We start from the raw sequence: 26,963 nt of genomic DNA, 5'->3' as shown, positions 1-26,963 counted from the left end.
ATTATTACATGTACAAGTTAATCCATTTTATTTTAATTTTATAATTGGAGTGCAATGATGACTGACGTTTTCCATACTAATTGTTAGTCCATACATTGAATTAACGACAGATTTTTTTCCCGTTATTTCCCGATCAAGACAAGCTAGGAGCACACGGCGGGTGGAACCAGTCGTCAGGGAATGCTCACTCCTCCATAGCACCTGATCCCACCTCTGATGTTTCGGAGGTCCGTGTTTGCTCTGCCCTTGTTTAGTATTGTTTTATGAACTTTTGATCTTGATTATTGTTCCTTACCTCCAAATGTTTCATAACAAAATATTCTTATTTGTATCTAGCAAATATATTTGACCTTATTTTGAACTTTGAATACGAGTGAGTTTCTTTAAAAGTTTTTGCAAGTGTGAAAATCAAGTAAAAAATTTCCATAATTAGTTCACAAAAAGGAAGTGATAACTGATGATATATGTATACTCTCTGTTGTAAAAAAAAAATGTTTAGGTCGGGTCAATTTAACTTGTTTTCATTTCGTGTGTTAATCATTCTCAATTTCTCAGTCACTGTATCATTACATATTCAATTTTGTATGCATACATGTATTGTAATAAACAAAACAAAAATCTATTCATTGATTTTTTTTTTAATTTTTCGTTACAATGCATTTTGGCACGTAGCACTGCCAATCCTCCCAGATTCTTATTTCTAGAATATTGTCCTATCTTTAACAGGTGTTTAATACGAACTGAGACACGTGTGTTTATTTCAGAGATGGTGTTTATTTGATCTTTATAAAAAGAGGAGTATGTAGAGCGATCTTCATTACTTTGAAGCTTAAAAGAAAAATGTTATTCTGTTTAAAATAATGCTGATCAATATATAAAGATTTTCCCTGTTGCTTGATATAAAACTTGCTATTTATAGAGTTATAACGTTAATGAAAATTACTCTGTTTGCAATCAAAACAATTTAAACCCATTGTAGTATTTCAATTTGAGATCCACTGACTCACTTAAGATTCATAAACCCTCTGCTAACTGATATAAAATGTTTCTTGAACCTACATCATTGTCCAAAAGAAATGTTTTTTGAAAGTAATTAAAATCAGACAATTATAGCATATGATAGGTTGCGGGGCAAAAGTAGGCAAAAAAAAGACGCTTCCGCTCGGAAAATCTATAAAGGATTAATATAGAAATTTATGGCATTAGGAGTTATCTCTCTTATCAGAGTATCAATGAACCTTAATTGATTTCCGTAATTTACCATGTTTATACTAACAAAAGACAAATGCGTTCTTGGAAGCGGTGAGTATGATTGAATACTCTGAGGTCCACCAGTATTTTTCCTATCATAAAAAATGTTTGATTAATTAAAAAAGTGCATTAATTTATCCATCAATATTTGTGAAGCAAGTACATGCAGGGGTACTTCATGTTTTTCATTGTCCTGGTGCATGCGGTGCAAATGATTGTATTTACAAGTGCCATGGCATCTGTATTTTATTGAAAGTTTGAGGACGGGATTGGAAAATAAGTGACCGCCTCTCCAGCTAAAAAAGGAGAATAAACTCTAATCCCGACTTCCACTTAAAGGGGGGGGGGGCATTTTCGAATTATTTTTTTTAGTTCATAAACATGGGAGGATTTATGTGTATTGCAGCATAAAAAAAGAAGGGGGCTATTGGTCTTACAATGAGCATTTGTTGAGAAAAAAGTGCCCCCCCCACCTCACAGAGAGAGTACCTAATATAACAGTGATGTAGGCGCTATGGATCGATCATCGTCATAAAATTCGATTATATTTTCATAAACAATTAAGTTTATAAAAGCACTTGCATGCAAGTGGTATACACGTGTATGGAACCATTTTGCCATTTCCCTATACCTTTTCTTTTGCGGTGACACGCACGATAAGGGCGAGTGAATGCGGTTTTTTCTTACCAGTGTTTGTACTTCATCGGAAAGAACGTGGGGGGGGGGGTATACATGTTTGAAGATGTTAATTACAGTTCTGTATCTAGAATATGTATACATACTCGTATATCATATCAACATTATAAACTCTTATAGACAGTATAAGCTTTATAACATTACAACACAATTGATCTCTTCATATTAAATACATGTTATACAGAAATCCAGTCTTTTTTTTAAATCTCAGAATCAATAAATATATTCATTGGGAAACTTAAAAAAAACACACTTCAGGTAACGATCTCAATGTACTGAGTATTATCGTCCGTAAATCGAAAAGCTATCGATCAGGACTTGTTTCTATCTCTCTCGTCAAAACTCATATCACAATAGCTGACACTTAAATCAAATACATTTAAAATGATGTCCAGGGAATGAAGATTATTGTTACATCAATGATTTGTTAGATGTACAAGAAGAACAATTAACAGATCAGAAGAACGGAGCAGATGCTATAAATGAATGATAATGGTAAGTCTCTCTCTCTCTCTCTTCAATATAGAGTGAAATAAATTTCAATAAATTTCGTTTCTATTTTCGAGAATTCCTATAATAAAAATATAAATTATTGTACTCAATTACTAGCCATAGAAAAAGAAGGGTTGATGTTGAGTACCAATGAATCTTCAAAAATTTCAATGAGAATTCTAATGTGTATCACATTAAAAAAAATAATTCTATACGACTTAATTTTTAAAGATTGGGGTAGGTTTCTGGCAAAACACCATTTTCTGATTGGTGGGGAATAGTTGAACTTTTAAAAAGAACAAATATACAAATGTTAAGTACAAAAAAATCTTTTAAAAACTAAATCACAATCAAATTAAAAAAATAAATGTGATTTAATTTTTAAAGATTTTTGTTAGGGGGGGGGGGGGTATCGGGTTTATGGCAAAACATCATTTTCAGGTTGGAGGGGGGTACTTGAACTTTTTAAAAGGAACCATATGCAAGTATTTTTCTTTTAAAATCCTCAATAATGGAAAAAATTGAATCGGGATCGGCCTTCATGAGGTCGCTGACACGGAGCGCGAAATACGAGGTCGTCTGCGTTGAACATCAAAGTTGATTCCTTTTTTCATTGAATTTAATGTTTAAAGCAGCACTCATATTCATTCCTAGTATGGAGGTTTAGCAACTTAAGTATAATTCAAAGAGAATGTAGATGTTTCAGTATTCTACCCATCAACCCGAAGGTAAAGTACACAAATCTGTAAAGATGTAAACACGATCTCAGTCCTCTGTACTGATCTATCGTAAAACTCAAATTCATTCTCTAATTTGAAGGCATTTGCACATAAGGAAAATTATTCAATTATTCTAAAGAAAGGTATGTGTTTTTATCATTCCTATTGCAGCTTTATTTGCTTTATAGAAAAAAACCCTGGAAATCTAAAAAATTAAATAAAAACAAAAAACATGTTATAAACTCATCATAAGCCTTATAAAAATTTGATCAATGTAAACTTAATCTATAGATTGTAAATTTTGATATAAGCTGTTGCTATTCCTTAGAATGGATGTAGATGATGAGCTATTTTCGTCGGATGAATCAGGATTTACGGAGCAGGACATTAGAGACCACGTGGATATTCTGTTCCGGACCAGTGACGTGGAGGAGTCCGGATTAGTCCCAGTGTCAAGCATCATCGAGTATCTGAGAATCCATACCAGCTTTGGTGAAGTAGGTTGAAAAATATTTAAGGAAAGCAGGTGCGGATCCAGGATTTGGAGTTGGGGGGGGGGCAGCAAGTAAACATATTTGATTTACGCTAACTTTGACAATTTTAGGGGGGCGCGCGCCAGGTGCGCCCCCCTTAAATCCGCCACTGGAAAGATAGCAATTTCTTTAGATAGAGTACTAGTTACTTCTTTGACATTTGTAAAACAGTGTGCATAAAAAAAATTTTCTTTCAGCGCTTTTTGTAATGTCTCTGAAAAATGTTGATTGCAGGACGAATTAAACTGCATTTTCTATTAGAGTACTACTTCCTTGGCATATATAAAACAGTGTGTGCCCCCCCCCCCCAAAAAAAAACAAAAAAACACACATACAGAAAAAAACTAGCTTCTACAAGTTTATGTGTCTCCTGTCAACAACTTTTAAGTTAGGAGGCAAAAGGTTTCTTTATTTGTAAATGTTAATTTTTATTTTATTTTTTGTAGCACTGCATAATTCCAGCTTACATTAAAATCCCCCTGGATTAAGCATGCAAGAGGGATGCATTTTATTTACATATAGAATCCTTTGTTTGAATAAATTACATTAGCCAAGGGTCAAAGAACAACAACCTGTTCACTACACTTAAAAAAAGAAAGTTTATCAGACCCCTTCGTAGTTTGAATTTACACAATCATAAAAATTTCACAAGGCAGTTTAATTTTTGCTCTTGTTGATAGAATGAAGAAGATTTATCAATCCTCGTGAGGCTGGCGGACCCAGGGGGAAATAACCCCCGCCTGACCCTGGAGCAGTACAGACAGATCATGTGGCAGTGGATCAGACAGCTACAGAACGGATCACGGGAGTCAAGGTCAAACAGGGTTGAGGTCTCTCTCTCTTTCTCTCTCTCTCTCTCTCATTCTGATCAAGTTGCTATTGCAACTGTATGTTTTAAAATATTTCTGATGAAATTTATGCTACAGCCAAACTTCTAAAACTAAAAAGTAATCATATGAATGTTTGACCGAAAATGCGAAGTGCTCAGGGAATATGATTTTTCCTGGCTGAATAAGTCTTTATATTTCCCTCACTATTATGCTATAAATGTATAATATATACTGGCCTTTTGTAATATTACAAGACAACTATTAACACCTTTACATTACACTTCTTGTGAAAGCCTGCATTTTGACAACTTTGGACAACTTAACTGGATGTTTAAGTCTTAGAAAAAAGAATTGGGTTAATGAAAATTTGGCATTTTAAGGAAAATATAGCAGATCAACTTGATCCATGTTAGATTTGGAAAGTTTTTTTATTTTTTAAAAATTATGCAGTTAACATCCCAATTAGTTGTCTGTACCTTGGATTTGGCATTTCAGGACTATTTTGCACATTTAATAATTGAAGACTAGCTGGCATTGCACAAGATCTCAAGTCCTCTTTAAAACTAAAAGCCTCCTTATATGTATGCTATCAAATTTTTATATTCATGAGATAAAGTTAATTTTACAGTGACATAAAAATATTTGATTATTGTAATCTTTAATATGAAGAGAGAGAGAGTAAAAGATGTTTTCCATTAAAAAATACAGGTGTACAAGTTAACCTAAGAATTGATAACTGTAAGGTCTGAAAACTGAGCAAGATAAACAACGACAGGTTGTAAGTTTTGATCTAGTCTTCTAGTTAAGCTAATAAACACACACATTTTATTGATGAAATTGATAGTGTGTATTAATTATTCAAGCCACTTGTCTAAGCTTCCGTTTATAACAGGTCTACATCAATGTGCATGTTTCAGTAGTCATAGAAATATGGAATGTACAAACATTGACATTATTAAAAGGAGATGGAGTTGTGTGCAATTTAACAATAACACTTATTTTTGTGAAAAAAGAACTGTGAAACTCTGAAACCGTAACCAATAATTGTGTATAATGCCTACCTTTAGAGCATCATAATCAAGGAAAATTAATTTGGAAAATTTAATAATTTGTTGGTAGACATATATATATATATATATATATAAGCAGAGTGTGTGAGATTCATTAACACTTTCTGAATAACTGTGATGAAAATGTGACCTTTTTAAAGTAATATAAATTATCACATGCCATAGTATTTATTTTGAAAGTGTGATGATGATTCAATTTTTTGCTTGTATACTTTAAAAACAAAATCGAAGAGACATGTCTCAAGATTTTATTATTTACCAGTGCCTTTAAGATGTTCATAGATCTATAATTACTGTGGCTGAACACTTAACAGTGGAGTGAATAAAAAGGTTATTTTGCGTTTGAAATTGGTGAAATCTCTACCCCGGAATATCTGTATTACTTTTTCAACGTTGAATTTGAATGTGATAATTCTGTGCATCGATTCAATTAACAATGGATGCTAATCAGAGAAGACAGAAATTTCGTTTGTTTTCACTACAGAGTCGTAAGAAGAGTCAGTTTCAATCCAGTCTGACTGACTCGTTTGTAGTACGACTACCGTCAATGATGAGTAGCACTAGTACTGTTAGTACCACTAGTACTACCACTACGTCCAGTAAATCCAGCAAGTCGATCAGGTGATCCGTCCTTAAATCTTTGTTTTTGTGGGTGGGATTTTCTTAGAAGTCCATCTTTCAGGCACCCTAGGCTTGTATTAAAGATTGAGGTTATGTGATATAGTTAGGATAATGTAGTAGTCTGTTGCAATACCTTGTGTGATTCTTGATTTGTTCTCACCAAAACTTGTTTTCTTCCATTAAAGGACAGACAGACGGCTTATTGCTTTATAAAAATTATAAACATTTGCAGAACCAGGTTTACAGAATGTATTATGTAGATCTATTGATAGTTAATTGTAAATGTACATTTATTGTAGTGATGGAGGCTCTGAGTATGAAGATTTCCTCTCAGACTCATCTAATCGAGTGTCCTCACAATCAAGCTCAGTCAAAGGTGAGTATTATCACTGTCTTCCCTATCCAAGAAGTACAGTACCGTATATACTCGCCTATAAGTCGGTCCGTCTATAAGTCGGTTTATTTTATAAGCTTATATAACATTCATTTCATAGCTCGCCTATAAGTCGAACATAGAGATTTGGACCAGAAATTAACTCCCAAAAATCCGACTTATGGGCGAGTATATACGGTAATTCATTTCTAAATAAGCAGGATCAAACAACTGATTGGCTACTTAGTTTATCAGTCAAAAAGTATTCAGTAATCATATTTATTATATACCTAACATGTATCTGACACTCAATTTTACTGTTGTTTTTACGCTATCACTTGAAGTCATAATCCGACTTTCCTGATAACCATACTGTGGTTTTCTGAATCAATATCGCCACCGTCTTTAAAACTGTGACGTAGTATGCAGAAACATGACGTTATTAGCTCTACTGGTCAGAGACCAGAAGAGCTTATGCGATAGTAATGCGTCCGTCGTCCGTCCATCTGTCTGTCTGTCTGTCCGTCTGTCTGTCTGTAAACAATTTTTCAAAATGCTACTCCTCCTACAGTTTTGGTCTGATTTCAATATAACTTGACACACAAGGAGACTACACTAAGATACACAATTCTGTGTATCAGTTTTTGATTTCGATGAACGGTGTTGCCGTGATTACTAAAAATAGAAATTTCTATGAATTCTTTCAAAATGCTATTCTTCCTACAGTTTTGGTCTGATTTCAATATAACTTGGCAAACAAGTAGTCTACACTAAGATACATAATTCTGTGTATCGGTTTTTGATTTTGATGAATGGTGTTGCCGTGGTTACTAAAAATAGAAATTTCTGTGAAATTCTTCAAAATGCTACTCCTTCTACAGTTTTGGTCTGATTTCAATATAACTTGGCACACAAGTAGACTACAATAAGATACATAATTCTGTGTATCGTTTTTTGATTTCGATGAACGGTGTTGCCATGGTTACTAAAAATAGAAATTTCTGTGAAATTCTTTCAAAATGCTACTCCAAAGACAATTTTAGACTGATTATAATATAAATGTGGCATGCAAGTAGACTGCACTAAGAACATAAAGAGACTTAATTAAGGATCATTATTCTATTTATTGCTGTTGAAAAGTTTCTACTTTTCTCTTCCTTTGCTATAAGTACAAACCAGTAGAGCTTCAGTCTCGACAGAGACTTCTGGTTTTTCTTGGGGATTAAAACGTCCCTTGTTATTATGCTTTGTTTTATGGATATATATACAATTGATCTCTTAAGTTTTATTTTGCTAGTTATAAGGGGGTATATAATAAATTTATCATTATAACGGTAACTTGATCCAAAGAGCCGCATCACGACTCGTTGACAGGCTAGGATCATCAGATCAAACTCAACGCTTCGTGTCTCGTTAGATCTGATGATATGTGCCTGTCAACTCGACGTGATACGACCCTTCGGATCAAGTTACTGTTATAATAATATATATTTCTCAAAGGCTTGTATGGGGATCTTTAATGTCCTACTCATACCAAGTTTAGTGCCATCATCTTTGTTTTTTTTTTTCCACATGTAGTCATTAGTCAAGTTATGAATCTGTACATGCACTGTGTAAGATAAACATTTGAATTCTCTTTTGGCAGATCCAGCAGGAAGTTCAGACCTAGGATCATATTCCAGACAGGATGAGAAATTGTGAGCTTCTAACTTAGGCCACCCTTAAAATAATGTTTGTTTGGAATTGCAGCCCGAAGGGTGTCAGACATAGGAGGGAGGGAAATTATTATTTTTTTATAATTGAAGATAAATATTATATTTTATGATAAAAATCTCAGTAAACAGTAAATATATTTTCTGACATTCAAAAAAAGTATCTACAATCAACAAAAGAAAACTAATTTTACATAGATCTGACACTATATTTCAGTGTTTTGTATGGTGCATGTGATACATGTAATCAGCAAATAAATTCATTAAATAAAAAAAATTCTTCCTACTTTTGGTCAATAAAATTTTTTCAGGAGGAGGCATTTCAATGAGGCTGGAGGCAAGTCCAAACAAACTATAATTTTTTTTTGGCCTTAAATTTAAGTCTTTGATTGGTTTTGATTTCATTGTTGTTTGAAAAAGGATAGTTATTATGTTGAATAAGTACATGTACATTTATTTGACTGTATTAATTGACAAACACGCTTTCTCACGGAGAACTTGGATGTCATTTGGCAGGAGAAAGCTCTAAGAGTATCAGGAGTCTTTATTGTATGCTTTTTCTCTTGAATGTATTCAAAAGATTGATCACAAGTTGAAACTGTAATCTTCTTCACTTTTGTTTTAACTGTACAGTGTATACTTAACTGTGTTTACTGTACCATATTAACTGTACTGTGATTACTGTACTGTTTTTAGTTTGTTTACTTTGTTAACTTCATTTGAACTGTACTGTCTTTACTGTACTGTTGTAGTGGAGTTCACCAGATGAGTGCCCCTCCTGAGGAGGTACAACAATACCTGGACAAGATCCACGAGCTTCAGTTCCAGAACAGTAAATTAACAGAGGAGAACACCACACTTCAGCAACAGATCTACAGTCAGGAGGAAAACCTGACCCAGAGTAACGCCACTAATGACAGCCTGGTCAGGAAAGTCAATTTGTAATTAACCCCCCCCCCCCACACACACACACCTCAACCTACCCCCCCCCCCCCCCCCAACACCACACTACAGCAGCAGATCTACAGTCTGTCAGTAATGACAGCCTAGTCAGGAAGGTAAAGTAGTAAGTAACCTTCCCCCCACACACACACCTCACCCCCCACCCCCCTCCCAAACACCACACTACAGCAGCAGATCTACAGTCAAGAGGAGACTTAACAGAGAGTAATGACAGCCTGGTCAAGAAAGTCAAGTAGTAAACAGGGATATTTTCTTGCTCTGTCTCTCATTTCCTGTTCCTACTTCTATTTTCTTCCTCCAAAGTTCCTAATTCCATTCTTCCCTTTCTTTATCATCCATGCCCCCCCCCCCCCCCCCCTCCCCCAAACAGACACATAGACCCACACATCGTTTTTCACCAATATTGAATCGCCACCACTTGGGGGTAGAAGGCGTTGAGAAAACAGTGTTTTTCATGCTGGTATACCTACTGCGATATGGGACCTTGGTTTAAATGGTTTCATCCTAAATATCAATTCTGTTTTGAACAAAATGAATTACAATTGAATTGTTCTAAATGGTCAGCCATTCAATAATTTTATTAAAGAATCAGAATTGGTTTAAAATCAGTTTTAAAATCCGGCCTTTACAATCATTTGATTAGCCTGAAGGATGAATGGTATTAAATCTTTTTCGCCACATATTTACACAATATAGTATTAAATGAATTTAATTATCACTCTTTTACTAATATTTACACAGTGTTTAGAACTCTTTCTTTCCAATCATCAACTGATACATGAACAATGTAAAATGTGCTTTAGTTAAGAAAAATATCAATCGATTTTCTTTTCATTATTTTACAAAGTCTTTTCATTTTTTTTTACAAAGTCTGTCATTACTGGTCATTGTATAGGATAATAATGTGTTATTTGTAAAATATACATTTATCTCTGTAATGATTTCAAGATACAGGTAAACTAATAGGTAAAAACAAATACTTAATAAGCAGATTTTATAAACAATGCCTTGTCACTGATGAATTCTCTGTCTGTAGTTTACAGGAAGCCATACAGTTGAAACAACAGCAGGACAACGAAAACGAGGAGCTTATTTTGAGACTTCAGGACCAAAAACAGGAACTTCACTTCCAGGTCAGTTGAGAATTAATGTACATGTATGAGATTTGTATAAATTAATATTAGCACTCGTGAAACATAATCTGTTTCTTGTCTTAAACTGGAAAAACAAATATGACCAAATAAAAAGATATTTCAAGCTTACTTTTAAACAGAATGGTAAAAAATCAGAACATTGGAATAAGTTTTTTTTGTTTAGTTGTGTGTGTGGATTTAGATCTCTGAATATTATTTTTTTTTAAACAGATAGCTGGTCTTACAGGTGATTTAGATCGTTTAAAGACGAGCAACAAAGAGCAGGAGGCAAATATCATTGAATATGAGGTATAAGGCTAAATAAGTAAAATTATGGTTCTCTGGCTGGCACACATCCATTTAAAGGTAGCCTGAAATCCACATTTTATAGTATTTTAAAAAAAAAAATAAAATGTTGGTAATGTGGAGACCAATCCTGAAAAAAAATTCACCCTCATTTTCTCTTCAGTGGTCAATCATATTTATATGTAGTGAAGTTTCAGGCGAAGCCTTTGGGGAATATGATTTTTCTTGGCTGCCTAACTCTACATATTTCCCTAATTATCATGCAATGAATGTATATAATAATTGTATATTAGGAATAAGTGTAAAACACATAAGGGGAAAAGTCTGCCAAGGGAAAACATCTGCCTTGGCAAAATGACTCAGGTGAGAATTGTGGCCCATTGGTCTCTCTTTTCAGTAGGAAAAACCAACAATTTAATGGGTATTAAGTAAGCATGTGTTGGCAGAATTTCAGCAATCGACTGAAATGTCACACAAATAAATTTAAATTAAAGATGGTAATATTAATTTTGTTTACAGCTGAAATTGTCTGGGGTAGATGTTATATAATATGATGAATGAAAATATAATTATTAATGTTTTTTTTTAATGTTTAGCACAAGATAGAGCAGATGACAGAGGTAAAAAGAGCACAAGAAATTCAACTCTCTGAGGTAATGTATAAAAAAATGTAAAATTGTAAAATTATGAAGAACTGTTTAATGTAATGAGTTGTATGCTACAACTGTAATGTTTAGTCTTTATGGTGAAATTGACAAACCAGAGTGTAATAGCACTGACAAGAGCAGGCAAGTCAATTGAGCTGCTTTCTGATTGTGACTGAAGTGCATAAAAATATTTTGTTCATAAATCCTTGACCATCATATTTTGTTTGCTTGGAGCAACATATATATATATATTATTATAACAGTAACTTGATCCGAAGGGTCGTATCACGTCAAGTTGACAGGCGTGGATCATCAGATCTAACGAGACGCGAAGCGTCGAGTTTGATCTGATGATCCGCACCTGTCAACTGTAAAATTACTGTTATAATGATAAATTTATTATATACCCCCTCATGTCACAAAATATAGCAAAAGAAAACTATATATAACATTTATTCATAAAACAAAGCATAATTACAAGGGACTTTTTAACGCGCAAGAAAATAACGTCATATTTCTGCGTACTACGTCATCAGTTTCAGAATGTGGTGATATGGATTAAAAAAAAACAACATGTTGATGATCCGGAAAGTCGGATCACGACGTCACGTGATAGTGTAAATTCAACTGTAAAATTGGGTGATACACATTAGGTATATAATAAATTTAAGGAATAACTGTCTAGTCAAGTATTATAAGTATGCTAGGGCATCAACGATACTGGGAAATGTGGGATAATTTGCATAATGGGCAAGCCCTTAATGCATAAATTATCCCGTGTTTCCCACTGCCGTTGATGTCCCTAGCATGCTATACTAACTAGACAGTGATTACTTATATTTCCATTTCATTTTGAAAATTGTAGATTTAGATTTTAAAAATGTAGAGTAATAGATTTTAATTACATGGGAACATACACCTATGCCAATTTCAATAGTCCCCACCCACTGACATCAAACACAAAGATGGCTGCTCGAGATTTTCATGCATATTTGGCTTCCTTAGCCCCTATCGATTTGCTTAATTTACATTCTGGTAGAAATATCAAGAAACAATCTCCACTAATTTTTAAGGAGTTATCACAGAGAAAAAAAATTAGAAATGGAAATACTCATTAATGAATTTAATTTTGTTAATTTTACACATGTATGAGTTCTGAATAGTGTTTTGTTTTGCTTCTAAGGGTGACTAAGGTTTTTGGGCCTTTTAAGTTAATTATAGAGTTAACCTTCTTTCACTGTATGCATGCTTTCTGAAGAAAAACTTGGAAACTCAGTAGATTTATTTTGAAGTATATTGTAGTTATATAGTCATACACAGTTATTGAGTTAACGATTATAAGAGGTACACATATGTATTCATTACTTGATAATAATTAATGATTAAAGAAGTTTTCTTCCCCAACCAAGGAAGTCAACTTTGTTATCTTGTACCGTATATAGAAACATTATTACTCTACATTGGAAAACTTGACTAAAAAATTTAATTATTGCTTTGATTTTAATTAAATTGTTAATATAGTTTTATTATATGTTGAATTTCTTCTATTTTACTTTGAAAGAGAATTACAGTCACCAGCTTTTGTGATCTTGCTGAGACAAAGATGATACATTATAGGCAATAACTCTTCCCTTAAAAAAAATGATATACTGTATGCTACATAATTTAGCGGTTTCAAAATGTAGCACGGTCAGTGGATTTGGAGTTGTTGGCATAATCATAAATTAGCGCCAGACAAGTTTGTGCCATATTTTCTACTTATAATTTATCTCTTGGCGGTATTCATGAATTAGATGTCTGCAGTGCATTGATGTCTGCGTTAAAGGTGCTAAAATATGAAGCCCGCTATTTTAAATACACATACAGTATTATGTTTAAAAATATGAAATCACTGTTTTTTAATTTTTTTAGAGGTTTGAGGAGCTGAAGAATCAACAGAACCAGCTGCTGTATTTGTCAAACACTGTTCAGGTAATTGGGATTTTATCTTATTTGGGGTTAATAAAAAGTATATTCTGACAAAAAGTGGTCGATGCTAATATAATGAAATACAAGTGGAAATAAAATATACTGTATACAGGGAATTTTTCGCCTCCATTTTATTTTTGCCCCTTTCGCCCTACTCTCATTTGGGCGAATTTAAAATGGGGCGAATTCAAAGAATACGGTATAATTTCTAAAACAAAACTATGACTGGGCGAATTTAAAACAGGGCAAAATTGTTTGCAAGTGTGAAAGGGCGAAAATAAGACGGGGTGAAAATAACCCTGTATACAGTATTTAATTTGGAATTGATAGTTTTGATTTTTTCATTTTTAAAAGGGAATAAAGACTTCAAAATATAGGTAATGCTTACTTTTATGAAAAGCAAACATATTTTCAGCTCACCTGAGCCGAAGGCTCAAGTGAGCTTTTCTAAACAAAATTTGTCCGTTGTCTGTCGTTGTTGTCGTAGTCGTTGTCGTAAACTTTTTAGCTCACCTGAGCTGAAAGCTCAAGTGAGCTTTTCTGATCACATTTTGTCCGTCGTCTGTCTGTGTAGCTGTCTGTCTGTCCGTCTGTAAACTTTTCACATTTTCGACTTCTTCTCAAGAACCGCTGGGCCAATTTTAACCAAACTTGCCTCAAAGCATCCTTGGGTGAAGGGGATTCAAGTTTGTTCAAATGAAGGGCCACACACTCATTCAAGGGGAGATAATTGGGAATTAATAAAAATTTGGTGGTATGTTTTAAAAATCTTCTTCTCAAGAACCACTTTGCCACGAAAGATAAAACTTGTGTGGAAACATCCTTAGGTAGTGTAGATTCAAGTTTTTTCAAATCATGACCCATGGGGGTAGGGCGGGGCGAAAATGGCCGACCACAGTTTTACAAAGAAATATATAGGAAAATTCTTTAAAAATCTTCTTCTCAAGAATAGCAAAGGCATGAATGGTCATATTTATATGGAAGCATCCCCAGGCAGTGTAAATTCAAGTTTGTTCAAATCATGACCCATGGAGGTAGGGCGGGGCCAAAATGGCCGACCACAGTTTTACATAGAAATATATAGGAAAATTCTTTAAAAATCTTCTCAAGAATAGCAAAGGCATTAATAGTCATATTTATATCAAAGCAACCTCAGGTAGTGTAGATTCAAATTTGTTCAAATCATGACTCCCGGGGGTAGGGCGGGGCCAAAATGGCCGACCAAAGTTTTACATAGAAATATATAGGAAAATTCTTTAAAAATCTTCTCCTCAAGAATAGAAAAGCCATGATTGAACATATTTATAGATTGAAGTATCCTCAGCTAGTGTAGATTCAAATTTGTTCAAATCATGACCCCCGGGGGTAGGGCAGGGCCACAATGGCAGACCACAGTTTTACATAAAAATATACAGGAAAATTCTTTACAAATCTTCTTCTCAAGAATAGCAAAGCCATAACTGATCATATTTATATGGAAGCATCCTCAGCTAGTGTAGATTCAAGTTTGTTCAAATCAAGACCCCCTGGGGTAGGGCGGGGCCAAAATGGTCGACCAAAGTTTTACATAGAAATATATGGGAAAAATCTTTAAAAATCATCTTCTCAAGAATAGCAAAGCCATGTTTGGTCATGGGACTATTTTTGGATTTAAACTTTTCAATAATAAACCAATTGCTACTTTTTCCTAGCCTAGCCACAGTGCTCAGGTGAGCGATGTGGCCCATGGGCCTCTTGTTTACATTTTCATCTTCTCAAGAACCACTGGGCCAATTTCAACCAAACTTGGCACAAAGTATTCTTGGGTGAAGGGGATTCAAATTTGTTCAAATGAAGGGCCAGGCCCTTTTCCAAGGGGAGATAATTATGAATTAGAGAAAAATTAATGGCATTTTAAAAAAATCTTCTTCTCAAGAACCACTGTGCCAGGAAACATGAAACTCAAGTGGAATCATCCTCAGGTAGTGTAGATTTATGTTTGTTCAAATCATGACCCAGGGGGTAGGTAGGGGCGAAAAAAGCTGATCAAAATTTTACTTTGGAATATATAGGAAAAACCTTTAAAAATCTTCTTCTGAAGAACCACTGGGCCAGGAAAGATTAAACTCATGTGGAATCATCCTCAGGTAGTGTAGATTCAAGTTTGTTCAAATCATGACCCCCAGGGGTAGGGTGGGGCCAAAATGGCCGATCAAAATTTTGCATAGGAAGATATAGGGAAAATCTTTACAAATCTTCTTCTCAAGATTTATTGAGACAGGAAAGATAAAACTCATGTGAAATCATCCTTAAGTAGTATAGATTTAATTTTTTTAAATCATGACCCGTGGGGGAAGGTAGGGGCCAAAATGGCCGATCAAAGTTTTACATAGGAATATATAGGAAAAATCTTTAAAAATCTTCTTCTCAAGAACCACTGGGCCAGGAAAGATGAAACTCATGTGGAATCATCCTCACGTAGTGTAGATTCAAGTTTGTTCAAATCATGACCCCCGGGAGTAGGATGAGGCCAAAATGGCCGATCAAAGTTTTACATACTAGGAATATATAGGAAAATTCTTCAAAAATCTTCTTCTCATGGACCACTGTGCCAGAAAACATGAAACTCAAGTGGAATCATCCTCAGGTAATGTAGATTCAAGTTTGTTCAAATCATGACCCAGGGGGTAGGTAGGGGCGAAAATAGCTGATCAAAATTTTACATAGGAATATATAGGAAAAAACCTTTAAAAATCTTCTTCTAAAGAACCACTGGGCCAGGAAAGATGAAACTCATGTGGAATCATCCTCAGGTAGTGTAGATTCAAGTTTGTTCAAATCATGACCCCCAGGGGTAGGGTGGGGCAAAAATGGCCAATCAAAATTTTGCATAGGAATATATAGGGAAAATCTTTACAAATCTTCTCAAGATTCATTGAGACAAGAAAGATGAAACTCAAGTGAAATCATCCTCAAGTAGTATAGATTTAATTTTTTTAAATCATGACCCCCGGGGGAAGGTAGGGGCCAAAATGGCCGATCAAAGTTTTACATAGGAATATATAGGAAAAATCTTTAAAAATCTTCTTCTCAAGAACCATTGAGACAGGAAAGATAAAAACTCATGTGAAATCATCCTTAGATAGTGTAGATTCAAGTTTATTCAAATCATGACCCCTTGGGGTAGGGTGGGGCCAAAATGGCCGATCAAAGTTTTACATAGGAATATATAGGAAAAATCTTCTTCTCAAGGACCACTGTGCCAGGAAAGATGAAACTCAAGTGGAATCATCTTCAGGTAGTGTAGGTTTATGTTTGTTCAAATTATGACCCCCGGGGGTAGGGTGGGGCCAAAATGGTCGATCAAAGTTTTGCATAGGAATATATAGGAAAAATCTTTAAAAATCTTTTTCTCAAGAACCACTGGGTCAGGAAAGGTAGAAACTCATGTGGAATCAGCCTCACGTTGTGTAGATTCAAGTTTGTTCAAATCATGACCTCCGGGGCTAGGGTGGGGCCGAAATGGCCGATCAAAGTTTTACATAGGAATATATAGGAAAAATCTTTAAAAATCTTCTTCTCAAGAACCATTGAGACAGGAAAGATAAAAACTCATGTGAAATCATCCTTAGATAGTGTAGATTCAAGTTTATTCAAATCATGACCCCTTGGGGTAGGTAGGGGCCAAAATGGCCAATCAAAGTTTTACATAGGAATATATAGGAAAAATCTTCTTCTCAAGGACCACTGTGCCAGGAAAGATGAAACTCAAGTGGAATCATCTTCAGGTAGTGTAGATTTATGTTTGTTCAAATTATGACCACCGGGGGTAGGGTGGGGCCAAAATGGTCGATCAAAGTTTTACATAGGAATATATAGGAAAAATCTTTAAAAATCTTTTTCTCAAGAACCACTGGGCCAGGAAAGGTAGAAACTCATGTGGAATCATCCTCACGTTGTGTAGATTCAAGTTTGTTCAAATCATGACCTCCGGGGCTAGGGTGGGGCCGAAATGGCCGATCAAAGTTTTACATAGGAATATATAGGAAAAATCTTTAAAAATCTTCTTCTCAAGAACCATTGAGACAGGAAAGATAAAAACTCATGTGAAATCATCCTTAGATAGTGTAGATTCAAGTTTATTCAAGTCATGACCCCTTGGGGTAGGTAGGGGCCAAAATGGCCAATCAAAGTTTTACATAGGAATATATAGGAAAAATCTTCTTCTCAAGGACCACTGTGCCAGGAAAGATGAAACTCAAGTGGAATCATCTTCAGGTAGTGTAGATTTATGTTTGTTCAAATTATGACCCCCGGGGGTAGGGTGGGGCCAAAATGGTCGATCAAAGTTTTACGTAGGAAAATATAGGAAAAATCTTTAAAAATCTTCTTCTCAAGAACCATTAGGACAGGAAAGATAAAAGTAATGTGGAATCATCTCAGGTAGTGTAGATTCAAGTTAGTTCAAATCATGACCCAGACCCCAGGGGGAAGGTAGGGGCCAAAATGGCCGATCAAAGTTTTTCATAAGAATATATAGGGAAATCTTTTAAAATCTCCTTCTCAAGTACTTCAAAGCCATAATTAGTGATATTTATATTAAATCATCCTCAGGTAGTGTAGATTCTAGTTTATTCAAATCATGGGGAGTTAAGATTAAGAGTTAAGATTTAAGCCCCCCCCCCCCCCTCAAAACTCAGTTAACTTTCATTTCTGATCTGAGAATAATTGCTTTTTCCTAACCTGTGTGCTCAGGTGAGCGCTGTGGCCCCTGGGCCTCTTGTTAAAGATGGCCTAATTTATATTCAAGTAAGTATTGAGATAAATTTAAAGAAAAAAAGTATTGAGAAACCATTTTACTTATTTTCTAGGAACTGAAAATGGAGAACACTGACCTTCAATCTAAGCTGACCCAGTCTAAAGAAGCCTTTATAAGGTAAAATTGTACAAGTTTCTTTAACCAGTCTGAGTATTACAGTATTACAAGTCATGTCATTTTATTGAAAAAAAAAGAAGTGATTTTCTTGAAACTTTATTCATTTAGAACTTTGTTTTGATTTTTGCTCATCTGTAAATATCTTTTAATCAAATGTTTTGATTTTTAATACTTGATATCGCAATTACTTAACTTAGTGGAACTCTTTCGCGAAGGAGGTAGGAATCGTCTGTTGGGTGGGGGCAATGTGCTATTCAATACAATGCAAGATCGATCATTGTAGCATTTATAAGGACAGATAAGTAAAATATCCTGGTGGAATACCTCGCTAAACAATCGCTGAACCAGCCTAATATATTTTTTAGAGGAGCCAGTTCTAAATTGTCACATTTTTAACGACATTTTTAATTAAGCGGACCCCTCTCGTTAAATTTTCATTGAAAATTGTCACATTTTTAAGCAGATAAAATATTCTAAACCTTCCTTATTTGACGATCTACTATTGGAAGTTCAATATCTGGCAAATCATCGTGATTTTGGCATTAAATTGTTCGAATCATTCGATTGTCACTACTGTAAACAATGTCATTTGCCCCCAGAAATGTAGACTTTTCTTGACTCCCCCGCAAAAGAGCGGTAGTAAGTTAGATAACTGCGAGGTACTCATTGGTCGCGAAATTACGTATTGGTCCTCTTGCAGTTTGTCAAGAGTTTTTCCCTCTTTATTTGAGTTTTTTAATTATCTATTTTGACAGTAGTGACATTGTTGATTATTGATCTTATCAAGACTTCTGTCTTAATTGCTCCTGAATTTACTTGGTTTTTCAGCCTGAAACAGACAGCTGAGGACAGAGAGAAGGAGGACACCTTTACAAGATTTCCCTGTAGTACTCCAATAAAGAAGAACAGCTCCATCTGTATGGAACTCAAGGGAATGGTATGTCACAGTCAAATTGTATAGTGTGTTCCAAGTGTAGATTGTATTGTATATTATTGGAACAAGGTCAAGATTATAATTTATTATTTGCTCCATAAGAGCATGTTGGAGACTTGAAGTTTATAGTTCTCACAGTTAAAGTATTTCACAGGGATATAAAAACCCCTTGGGTCAATCAAAATCCCACTGCTGGAACAGTGACTTGTTTAGATAAAGATATTTTTTAACTATTAGTTGAACATCTCAGTGACAGAAATATCACTATTCTATGATTTAGAAACAGGTTATTTGTTTTATGCATTTTCAATATTGAATCTAATCTGTAACTAGAAAGGAGAATATGTACATGGCTGGACAAGGAATCGAACCCGGGACCCCTGCATCTTCAGTCAGGTGCTCTACCAACTGAGCAATTTAGGCCACTATCCATGGCCCAAACCATTACATAATTATGTAAGAATTATAGAATTTAATTTTTAAAAAATTCTTATAGTTGGAGAGTGGGGATCATATGCCGTCTCCCTTGTGTGAGAAGGAAATCGATGAAATGGACCACATCTTCCCTGCATTTTCCTCGGATGTCGAAGACCTGGAGGGGAGTGATCCTAACATTAGTATTTACTCTGTGTCACTGAAAGATGACCTCACTATGGATGTATCCAAATTTGTAGGTGTAACACAAGAGAGGTTATAAAGTCAGAGAAAAGTTTCTGTTGTTAATACATGCTGAGTTTTAATTTCTCTGCAGTTCAGAGGCCAGAGCAATTTATTTGAGATAAAGAAATTGTTATCAGTAATGTTTTCTTGATGTGAAATATTAAGTGTTCAAAGTTATCTGTACAAAAAATTTGAAGTGCATTAAATGTTTGTGGCTTTAAATAGTGGCAAATTGTCCAACTGCCTCACTTTTTGAACAGGTATGCAATATGTTCTTTTGTTTCTTTGAATTTATGTTCTGTACACAGATGGAGAAATACCAGAATAAACAGGAGACCTTGTTGGAGGAGATCCGGGAATTTCTGGGGGCAGGGGGAGGATCAGGGGACGGATCATTTACCTCCGAGTTTGTCAGGAAAGTGGAGGATCAAATGTCTAAACTGTCACAAAGGGTGACCACTCTAGCTCAGGCCAAAACAGATGTAGATAAAAGGTAAAACTGTCACAAAGGGTGACAACTTCTCTTCAGACTAAAACAAGCATTACAAAGAGTGAGCACTCTAGGTCAGCAGATGCAGATAAAAGGTAAACTTGGACAGAGGGTGACCACTGCAATTGTAGCTTAAGTAAAAACCAAATTGAAAGTGCATTAGTTAAATAACTTATTTTACCCCCCGCAAACGAAGTTTGGGGGGGGTATATAGGAATCACCTTCTCTGTCTGTCTAGCTGTCCGTTTGTCTGTGCAAACGTGTCCAGTCCATATCTTTCTTACGGAGGGACATTAGAATCTACTATTCCACACAAAGATTGCCCATGACCTAAGGGTGTGTCATGATTTTGACCCAAGGTCATTTGGGGAAGTTCAAGGTCACTAGAAGAAAAATTTCATAATTCGTGTCCGGTCCACATCTTTTTTATGGATAAACTTGGTAGGTTTTCATTTCATGCAAAGAATGCCCATGACCCATTTGGTCATTTGGGGAACTTGAAGGTCACTAGAAGAAAAATTTTATAATTCGTGTCCGATCCATATCTTTCTTATGGATAAACTTGATAGGTTCTCATTTACACAAAGATTGCCCATGACCCAAGGGTGTGTCATGACCTTGACCCAAGGTCATTTGGGGAACTTCAAGGTCACTGGAAGAAAAATTTCATAATTCATGTGTGATACATATATTTATTATGTAAAAACTTATTTCTGAAAAACCCAGCGGGGGTATTTTGTCCGGTTTGGACAGTTCTAGTTTGAGTAAATGTCTAATTCCACAAAATTAGTGAGTTCATTGTTTTCTGTTCATTTTGACAGGTTGAGTAGCCAGAAGAAGAAAGTTAAGAAGCTTAAAGGTAAATTCAGTTTTCAGACATCATGGAAAATGGCATTAGGACATGTCAAAAATCCAAAGAAATAGTATTGATCAATAGATCTTGTCTATTACACATGCTTGTTAATTATGCCCTCCTTCGAAAAAGGGAGGGCTTTAGTTATTGCTTTGCTGCTGTCTGTCGGTCCACTTACTTTCCGTTCATTTTCTTCACAACCGTTGCACATACTGAAATGAAATTTGGTATACAGATTTATCGGATAAATATCTAGGTCAAGTTTTGTTTTGGTTATGATGGTGCCATTTTTGACAGAGTTATGCACCTTGGACTTAGAATTTTTTTTAATTATTTGCAGTTTCCATTCATTTTCTTCAGAGGTTGCACATACTGAAATGATAATCGAAATGTAATATACAGAATTATAAGATGAATATCGAGGTCAGGTTCTGTTTTGGGTTCGATTTTTGACAGATTTATGCCCCTTGGACTTGGAAAAATTTACAAACATTGCTTGTCCGTGTAATATTTTTTAATCCATGTGTCTTTGCTTAAATCATATTGGGGTTTTCTTGACAACAGGAAATCAAAGTTTTAAAAAGACATAAACTGACTGCTATTATAAAAAGCTAAAATTTATCAGTTTATAATTGACATCAGTAGCTTTAAAGTTAATTATAAAGGCTACAATAGGTTTATTTACAGTGTATATGTGCATATTAATTTCTCATTAAGAGGAAGTCTGACTCAGGTGAGCATTGTAACCCATGGGCTTCTTGTTATCCTTGTCCTGTTATTAGATGTTTAATACGTTTTGTTTGATAAACAGAGGAGAACGCGGTTCTGAAGGACGCGGCTGACGATGTGATGGAGAATGGAATCTCGTGGGACTCGGTGACAGACAAACGACTCCTGATTCTGAAGGAGCAGATTGACCAGGAGAGAGCCCACATCAAGTCCCTGGAGAGAAAGGTCTGGTCCTCTTCACTAACAGTGTAATGTATAATGAGAGAGCCCACATCAGGTCTCTGGAGAGAAAGGTCTGGTCTTACTAGCAATTTGTGTCACGTAATGAGTTCTTAACCCCATGCATAGATAGATGTTCTGGGGATTTTTGCTTTCACATTCTTTTTACATTCATATTTCAAATTTAAAAATAACCTAGAAGTCAGAAATTCCTTATTTACAACAAGGTTAACTAAATTTTTATATTTTCCTTGGCCAATGAATACTCAGATCAGTAGGCAAAGAAGATGTTAAAGTCAACCAGTAAATTTAGATCAAATGTAGATAGATTGACTAAAAGTAAAATATTTAGGGATTACTGTGTAAATCAATTATTTTATTTTTAAATTGTATTTATAAACAGGACCAGAATCAGAGCTGTATAACTTAAAAAATTATTTTGCAAGTCAGATTGGATGCATTGATTAATTTGTACAAATTTAGAAACAGTGATTGAAATAGCAATGTTGTCTGATTCATAACTCAGATGCTATAAAGTTTGTTTTAAGTAACTATTGATGGTTATGGTATGATACAGGAAAATTTATATGTTGTATGTTTTCATAATGTAGTTGAGAGGAAAGGAGAGAACTGCTGTCATTGTGGACAAGAACAAAAAATCCGGAGCTGAGAAAGTGTTAAAGCTGGAAATCTATAAACTACAAAGGTAATGTTTCAAATGTGTATAAATGCAATACAGCAGGGATTGTTCAAATTTGCACAAGACAGTCCATTTTTTTTTCCATCAACATTTATATTCCAAATCCCAATCTTAAGAAGGCTAGACTTTGATTATGTATCATAGTATTAAAAAAAATTACATACATTCACCACCAAATATCGGGTTACCCCCAAATATCTAACGCAATGCCAAATATATCCGTGTAAATTAATCCCTGTTTTGGAATGAGGTTTCATTCTTTGCTCAGATAGATATTCAAATACAGTACTGAATAGATGATTATATAAATGCAAAAAGGCTGTCATTTATGCTACACAGATAAGATTTTGTATATGAAGTTCAACATCAGTTTTTGGTCAATGCTAAAATGATGCATTTTGTGTGAAAAGCTTGGCCTCCTTTGATTGACATACTATCTAGTTCTGTGAGAATTATAGATTTGTTCTGAAGTTTTTGCCAGACTTGTGAAACGTTCTATAACGTAACTAATTGAAGAAATCATAGAAGAATGTCTTTAAGATAATATTTGATGCAACTCACTGTTGAACACTTAATTACACTTAAAAAAGACAAAAGCCAGAAATGGATTGTTTGTGTTGGAATTGTAAGTCTTAATTGTCACAGCACGGCATCTATAAGTCCCTATTTTCTCTTCCAACATGGACAATAATTTCCCTAAATTACATTAATTTTTGTCTTTATTGGATTTGGTATCATTTCTTCTGTGCGTCACGGGGGGCCTCCATTGAGCTGTTGCGGCTTGTCCCTCGTTTAACAATAAATAAACAGAACAGGGATTCAGATCTTTGTGATACATGACAGTTGGTCCATCTTTAACGAGATGGTCCAATCAATACTGAGAGGGAGAGAGGAAGCTCGGAGTTGTTAAGAGGAGGTCTCTACGTAACTTCTTACTGTCAGGGATGTGGAACTTAAGGGAATAGCAATTTACGACTTCGGAGAAACTTTCCTCTTTATTGTGTGACATGTAGAATATGGAGCTAGGATTTTAAGGCCTTTGTTGTGCAAACTTTTTTTTGACATGGAGGTGTGATTGGGGAGTTGGAATAATTGTAATCTGTGGGAGGATTAATTTTTTTTCCCTTAATTTGTCAACTTTAAAATTTAATTAATATTTTTTTTGCTTGGATTTCAACACATTGAGCCAAGACTTACTGTACTTAAAAAAAGAATTACACCTGACATCCTACATCTTGATGTTTTCCTCTCCTTGCTTCATAGAATGGAACTTGATTTAATTTAAAAGTGAACTTTTATGGACATTTATTAAAATCTTGATACATTTCAAGGATTTTCACATCAGATCTAGATTGTATGCTTTATATATACTCACAGTGAATGGATAAAGAGATGTCAAATGAACAAAACCAGAAGCTGATCATGCCATGCTTAATTCTTGAGTCAGACACCCTGTGCATTGTGATTTATGATGTGTAAGATATATTGCTTAATTTTCCTAGTTTATGGAAATTCTCAAGCAGTACTTATCATCTGACCATCATGTGGTATCATCTGATATTAGTTGTGTTTAGACTTAATATGACTGCAATTTTAATTTTTTAGCACCTGTATCAATAGATCAGGGCATATTTTGTTTTTGTCCTGTCTGTCTGTTTGTCTATTTGTCTGTCTCTTGTCAACTTTAACCTTTGCCTTACCTTTTGAACCATGAGAGGTAGAAACTTTATATTTGGTATTCGCTCACTAATTAAGCTCTTTCAAATGACACCAAGGTCAGTGACCTTTTGACCTTGACTTTGACCTATATGCTAAAAATAGCTTTTTCAAACTTTGTTGCCGCCTGGTGCATAGTGTTTCACAAACACGTTTTACTCATTATTTAACAGTAGATATACACAATGAATTTTTATGAAGCACAATTTTTTCATATAAATGAGTCCAGGCCTTCATACATACATACAACAGCATTTGTTCATAAGATTTAGGTTTCTCATACAACTACGCTCATGGGGCTTGCATTTGTACAGTAGTGTATTTTTTTCTGCATTGACACACATAAATTTTCATATTAGCAAAGAACTTCAAACTGTTTTATAGTTTAAATACAGAGGGGTTTTGTCACTCGTAAGGCATCCAAATCAAATTTTTGGTAGTACATAAATTTGCCTATTCAAAATTTAGCACAATATCTGGGTAAGGAGTTGTGGGCGTAATCATGAATTTTGGCAACACAAGCAGGGATTAATCTAGGGCACATTTACAGGGCTTGCAATGCACTCGCTCACATAGTCCCCAGACCGTAGCTGATTTTCCAAATTTCTTCAGAAAGGATAGTTTCCCCCAAAACCTAGATTAATTCTTGATAAGTATGTGCCATACAGTGAATATTTAAATGGTTTCTTAACAGGAGAGTGATGTGGCCCATGGGCCTCTTGTTGAAGAAAATACAATGTATATGATATGATTTTGCATTTTCCTTACAATTTGCTTAGCCATCTTTCTTGCCTGATCATTGCAATGCCATGATTTTAAGCAGTAAAATTGTCTTTCATTTCTGAAGAGTTTCACCAATGGGAATATACTTCAACTATCATGGCCTGCTGCTGAAGATAACTCTATAAGCATGAGAAACTTTTGCATATTTGCTAAACAGAATTCCTGTTCATACGTTGAAATGTCATCAGAACTTTTGAATGTAACATATTTTACATAACGTTATATGTCATTGATACAGTTCCAGAGCTGCAAATTAACCCCAATGGTTTTGCTTTAAGGGTTAAGGATTGAGCTTCATAGATAAACCTAAGGCTTATGATATCTTAATGAATTTTTTTAAATTCTATTTTTCTTGGATAAAAATAAAAAAAATAATCCTTTATTTTCCATTGCTGTCCTGCAACAGCTCAGCTCATTTCGAGACAAACCCTGAACAAACAATGATCAAAAGCTGATCAGATGAAACGTCAGAGATTTATATATGACTGGCATTACTTGTTTTGCAATGTTTGAATTTTCCCATATAAAAAAATGAAGGAAAGGAAAGAATACAAAAAAGGGTAGTAGATTGATTTAGGGCCAGTAGGAATTTATTTTGGGATTTATGTTGTTAAACATGTTAAAAGTGCTTAAGCAGGAAGTTAGAACAGATTTTAAACTTGATTGACTTTGTTTGTTGAAAGAAAATCAATATTTGAAGTCATTTTTCATTCCCAGTGTGTAGTAAAAAAAAAAAAAAAAAAGATCTTTCTATAAAATATCTATAAGAATAAGTTAAACAAAGATTGCTGGCAGGAAAGTTCTTTAAGTCAAGTTTTTTTTTAATGTTTTTGAATTAGATTCTCAAAACACATGGCTTTATTTTTCAAATTTATTAATTGAACTAATAAAGAATGTGAAATCTATGTAGATAATGAGATGTTTTTCTTTTTTTTCAGTTTGAATAAAGATCTAACAGAGAAAAACAAAAAGTTGCAAGGTTGGTTTATTATGACCTTTTTACGACCTACAGAAATTGAAATCAAGGGGCATTCTGTAATGATTTGTTTGTTTTCAATCAACAATTTAGACATCAGACTATCAAAAAAGTAGTCTTTCAGGATATCTCTCTTAATTACTTAAAAAAAAAGTTCCACTTTTACAATGCTAAAATTAATTTTAGAAAAGCCAATTTCCTGCTCTGATTTAAAAAATTAATGAAATGTAGAGGAAATGATTACATTAGGCCAAAACAAATAATAGTATTGTTTCCTGCTACCAGCTTAAAAAAATAGAATAGGTAGGTCGGAAAATTATTTTATTTTATTATTTTATTTGTTTTCCAATGGTATTTGTTGGATATGAACTATTACAAAACCAAATTAAACATGTCATTGGTCAATATTATTGTTTAAAATAAGTAGTCTTTCACGCAAGTCCATATTTAAAACATATTTCATGAAATACCACTTGAATGTATATTTTTTTCACTTTTGGGGTCATGATATTTTCGATTTTTCCTCAAAAACTAAATAAAAACTTTAGGGCTGGGTGCAAAAAAATAGGGTAGGTCGGGTAGCAGGAAACAAGACTTTTTATTTTTGGACTTATTGGTCCTAAGTTTTTGAACTACTTAAACTTATTTGAAAGCTTCATAAGAATATTTTCTGA

General features: G+C 34.4%; 1 protein-coding gene across 1 annotated transcript in view; it reads left to right on the top strand.

The window, feature by feature from the left end:
* Positions 1–2,991: 2,991 nt before the first annotated feature.
* Positions 2,992–26,963, top strand: part of LOC134228506 (inositol 1,4,5-triphosphate receptor associated 2-like) — a 58,885-nt gene continuing 34,913 nt past the window's right edge. The window contains exons 1-18 of the mRNA XM_062710158.1: positions 2,992–3,167; positions 3,487–3,655; positions 4,372–4,505; positions 6,512–6,588; positions 8,231–8,282; positions 9,050–9,238; positions 10,297–10,393; positions 10,625–10,702; positions 11,296–11,352; positions 13,258–13,317; positions 18,165–18,229; positions 19,058–19,166; positions 19,660–19,833; positions 20,132–20,316; positions 21,135–21,172; positions 21,978–22,120; positions 22,726–22,820; positions 26,252–26,292. Of these exons, the coding sequence (XP_062566142.1) occupies positions 3,488–3,655; positions 4,372–4,505; positions 6,512–6,588; positions 8,231–8,282; positions 9,050–9,238; positions 10,297–10,393; positions 10,625–10,702; positions 11,296–11,352; positions 13,258–13,317; positions 18,165–18,229; positions 19,058–19,166; positions 19,660–19,833; positions 20,132–20,316; positions 21,135–21,172; positions 21,978–22,120; positions 22,726–22,820; positions 26,252–26,292 (1,762 nt within the window). The 5' untranslated portion in view covers positions 2,992–3,167; position 3,487. The remainder of the gene's footprint in view (positions 3,168–3,486; positions 3,656–4,371; positions 4,506–6,511; positions 6,589–8,230; positions 8,283–9,049; positions 9,239–10,296; positions 10,394–10,624; positions 10,703–11,295; positions 11,353–13,257; positions 13,318–18,164; positions 18,230–19,057; positions 19,167–19,659; positions 19,834–20,131; positions 20,317–21,134; positions 21,173–21,977; positions 22,121–22,725; positions 22,821–26,251; positions 26,293–26,963) is intronic.

This window comes from Saccostrea cucullata, unplaced genomic scaffold (assembly GCF_032062105.1).
Source record: "Saccostrea cucullata isolate Sc308-1 unplaced genomic scaffold, CSIRO_AGI_Scuc_v1 ctg76, whole genome shotgun sequence".
Taxonomy (NCBI): Eukaryota; Metazoa; Mollusca; class Bivalvia; order Ostreida; family Ostreidae; genus Saccostrea; species Saccostrea cuccullata.
This window is presented reverse-complemented; position numbering and strand designations above follow the sequence as displayed.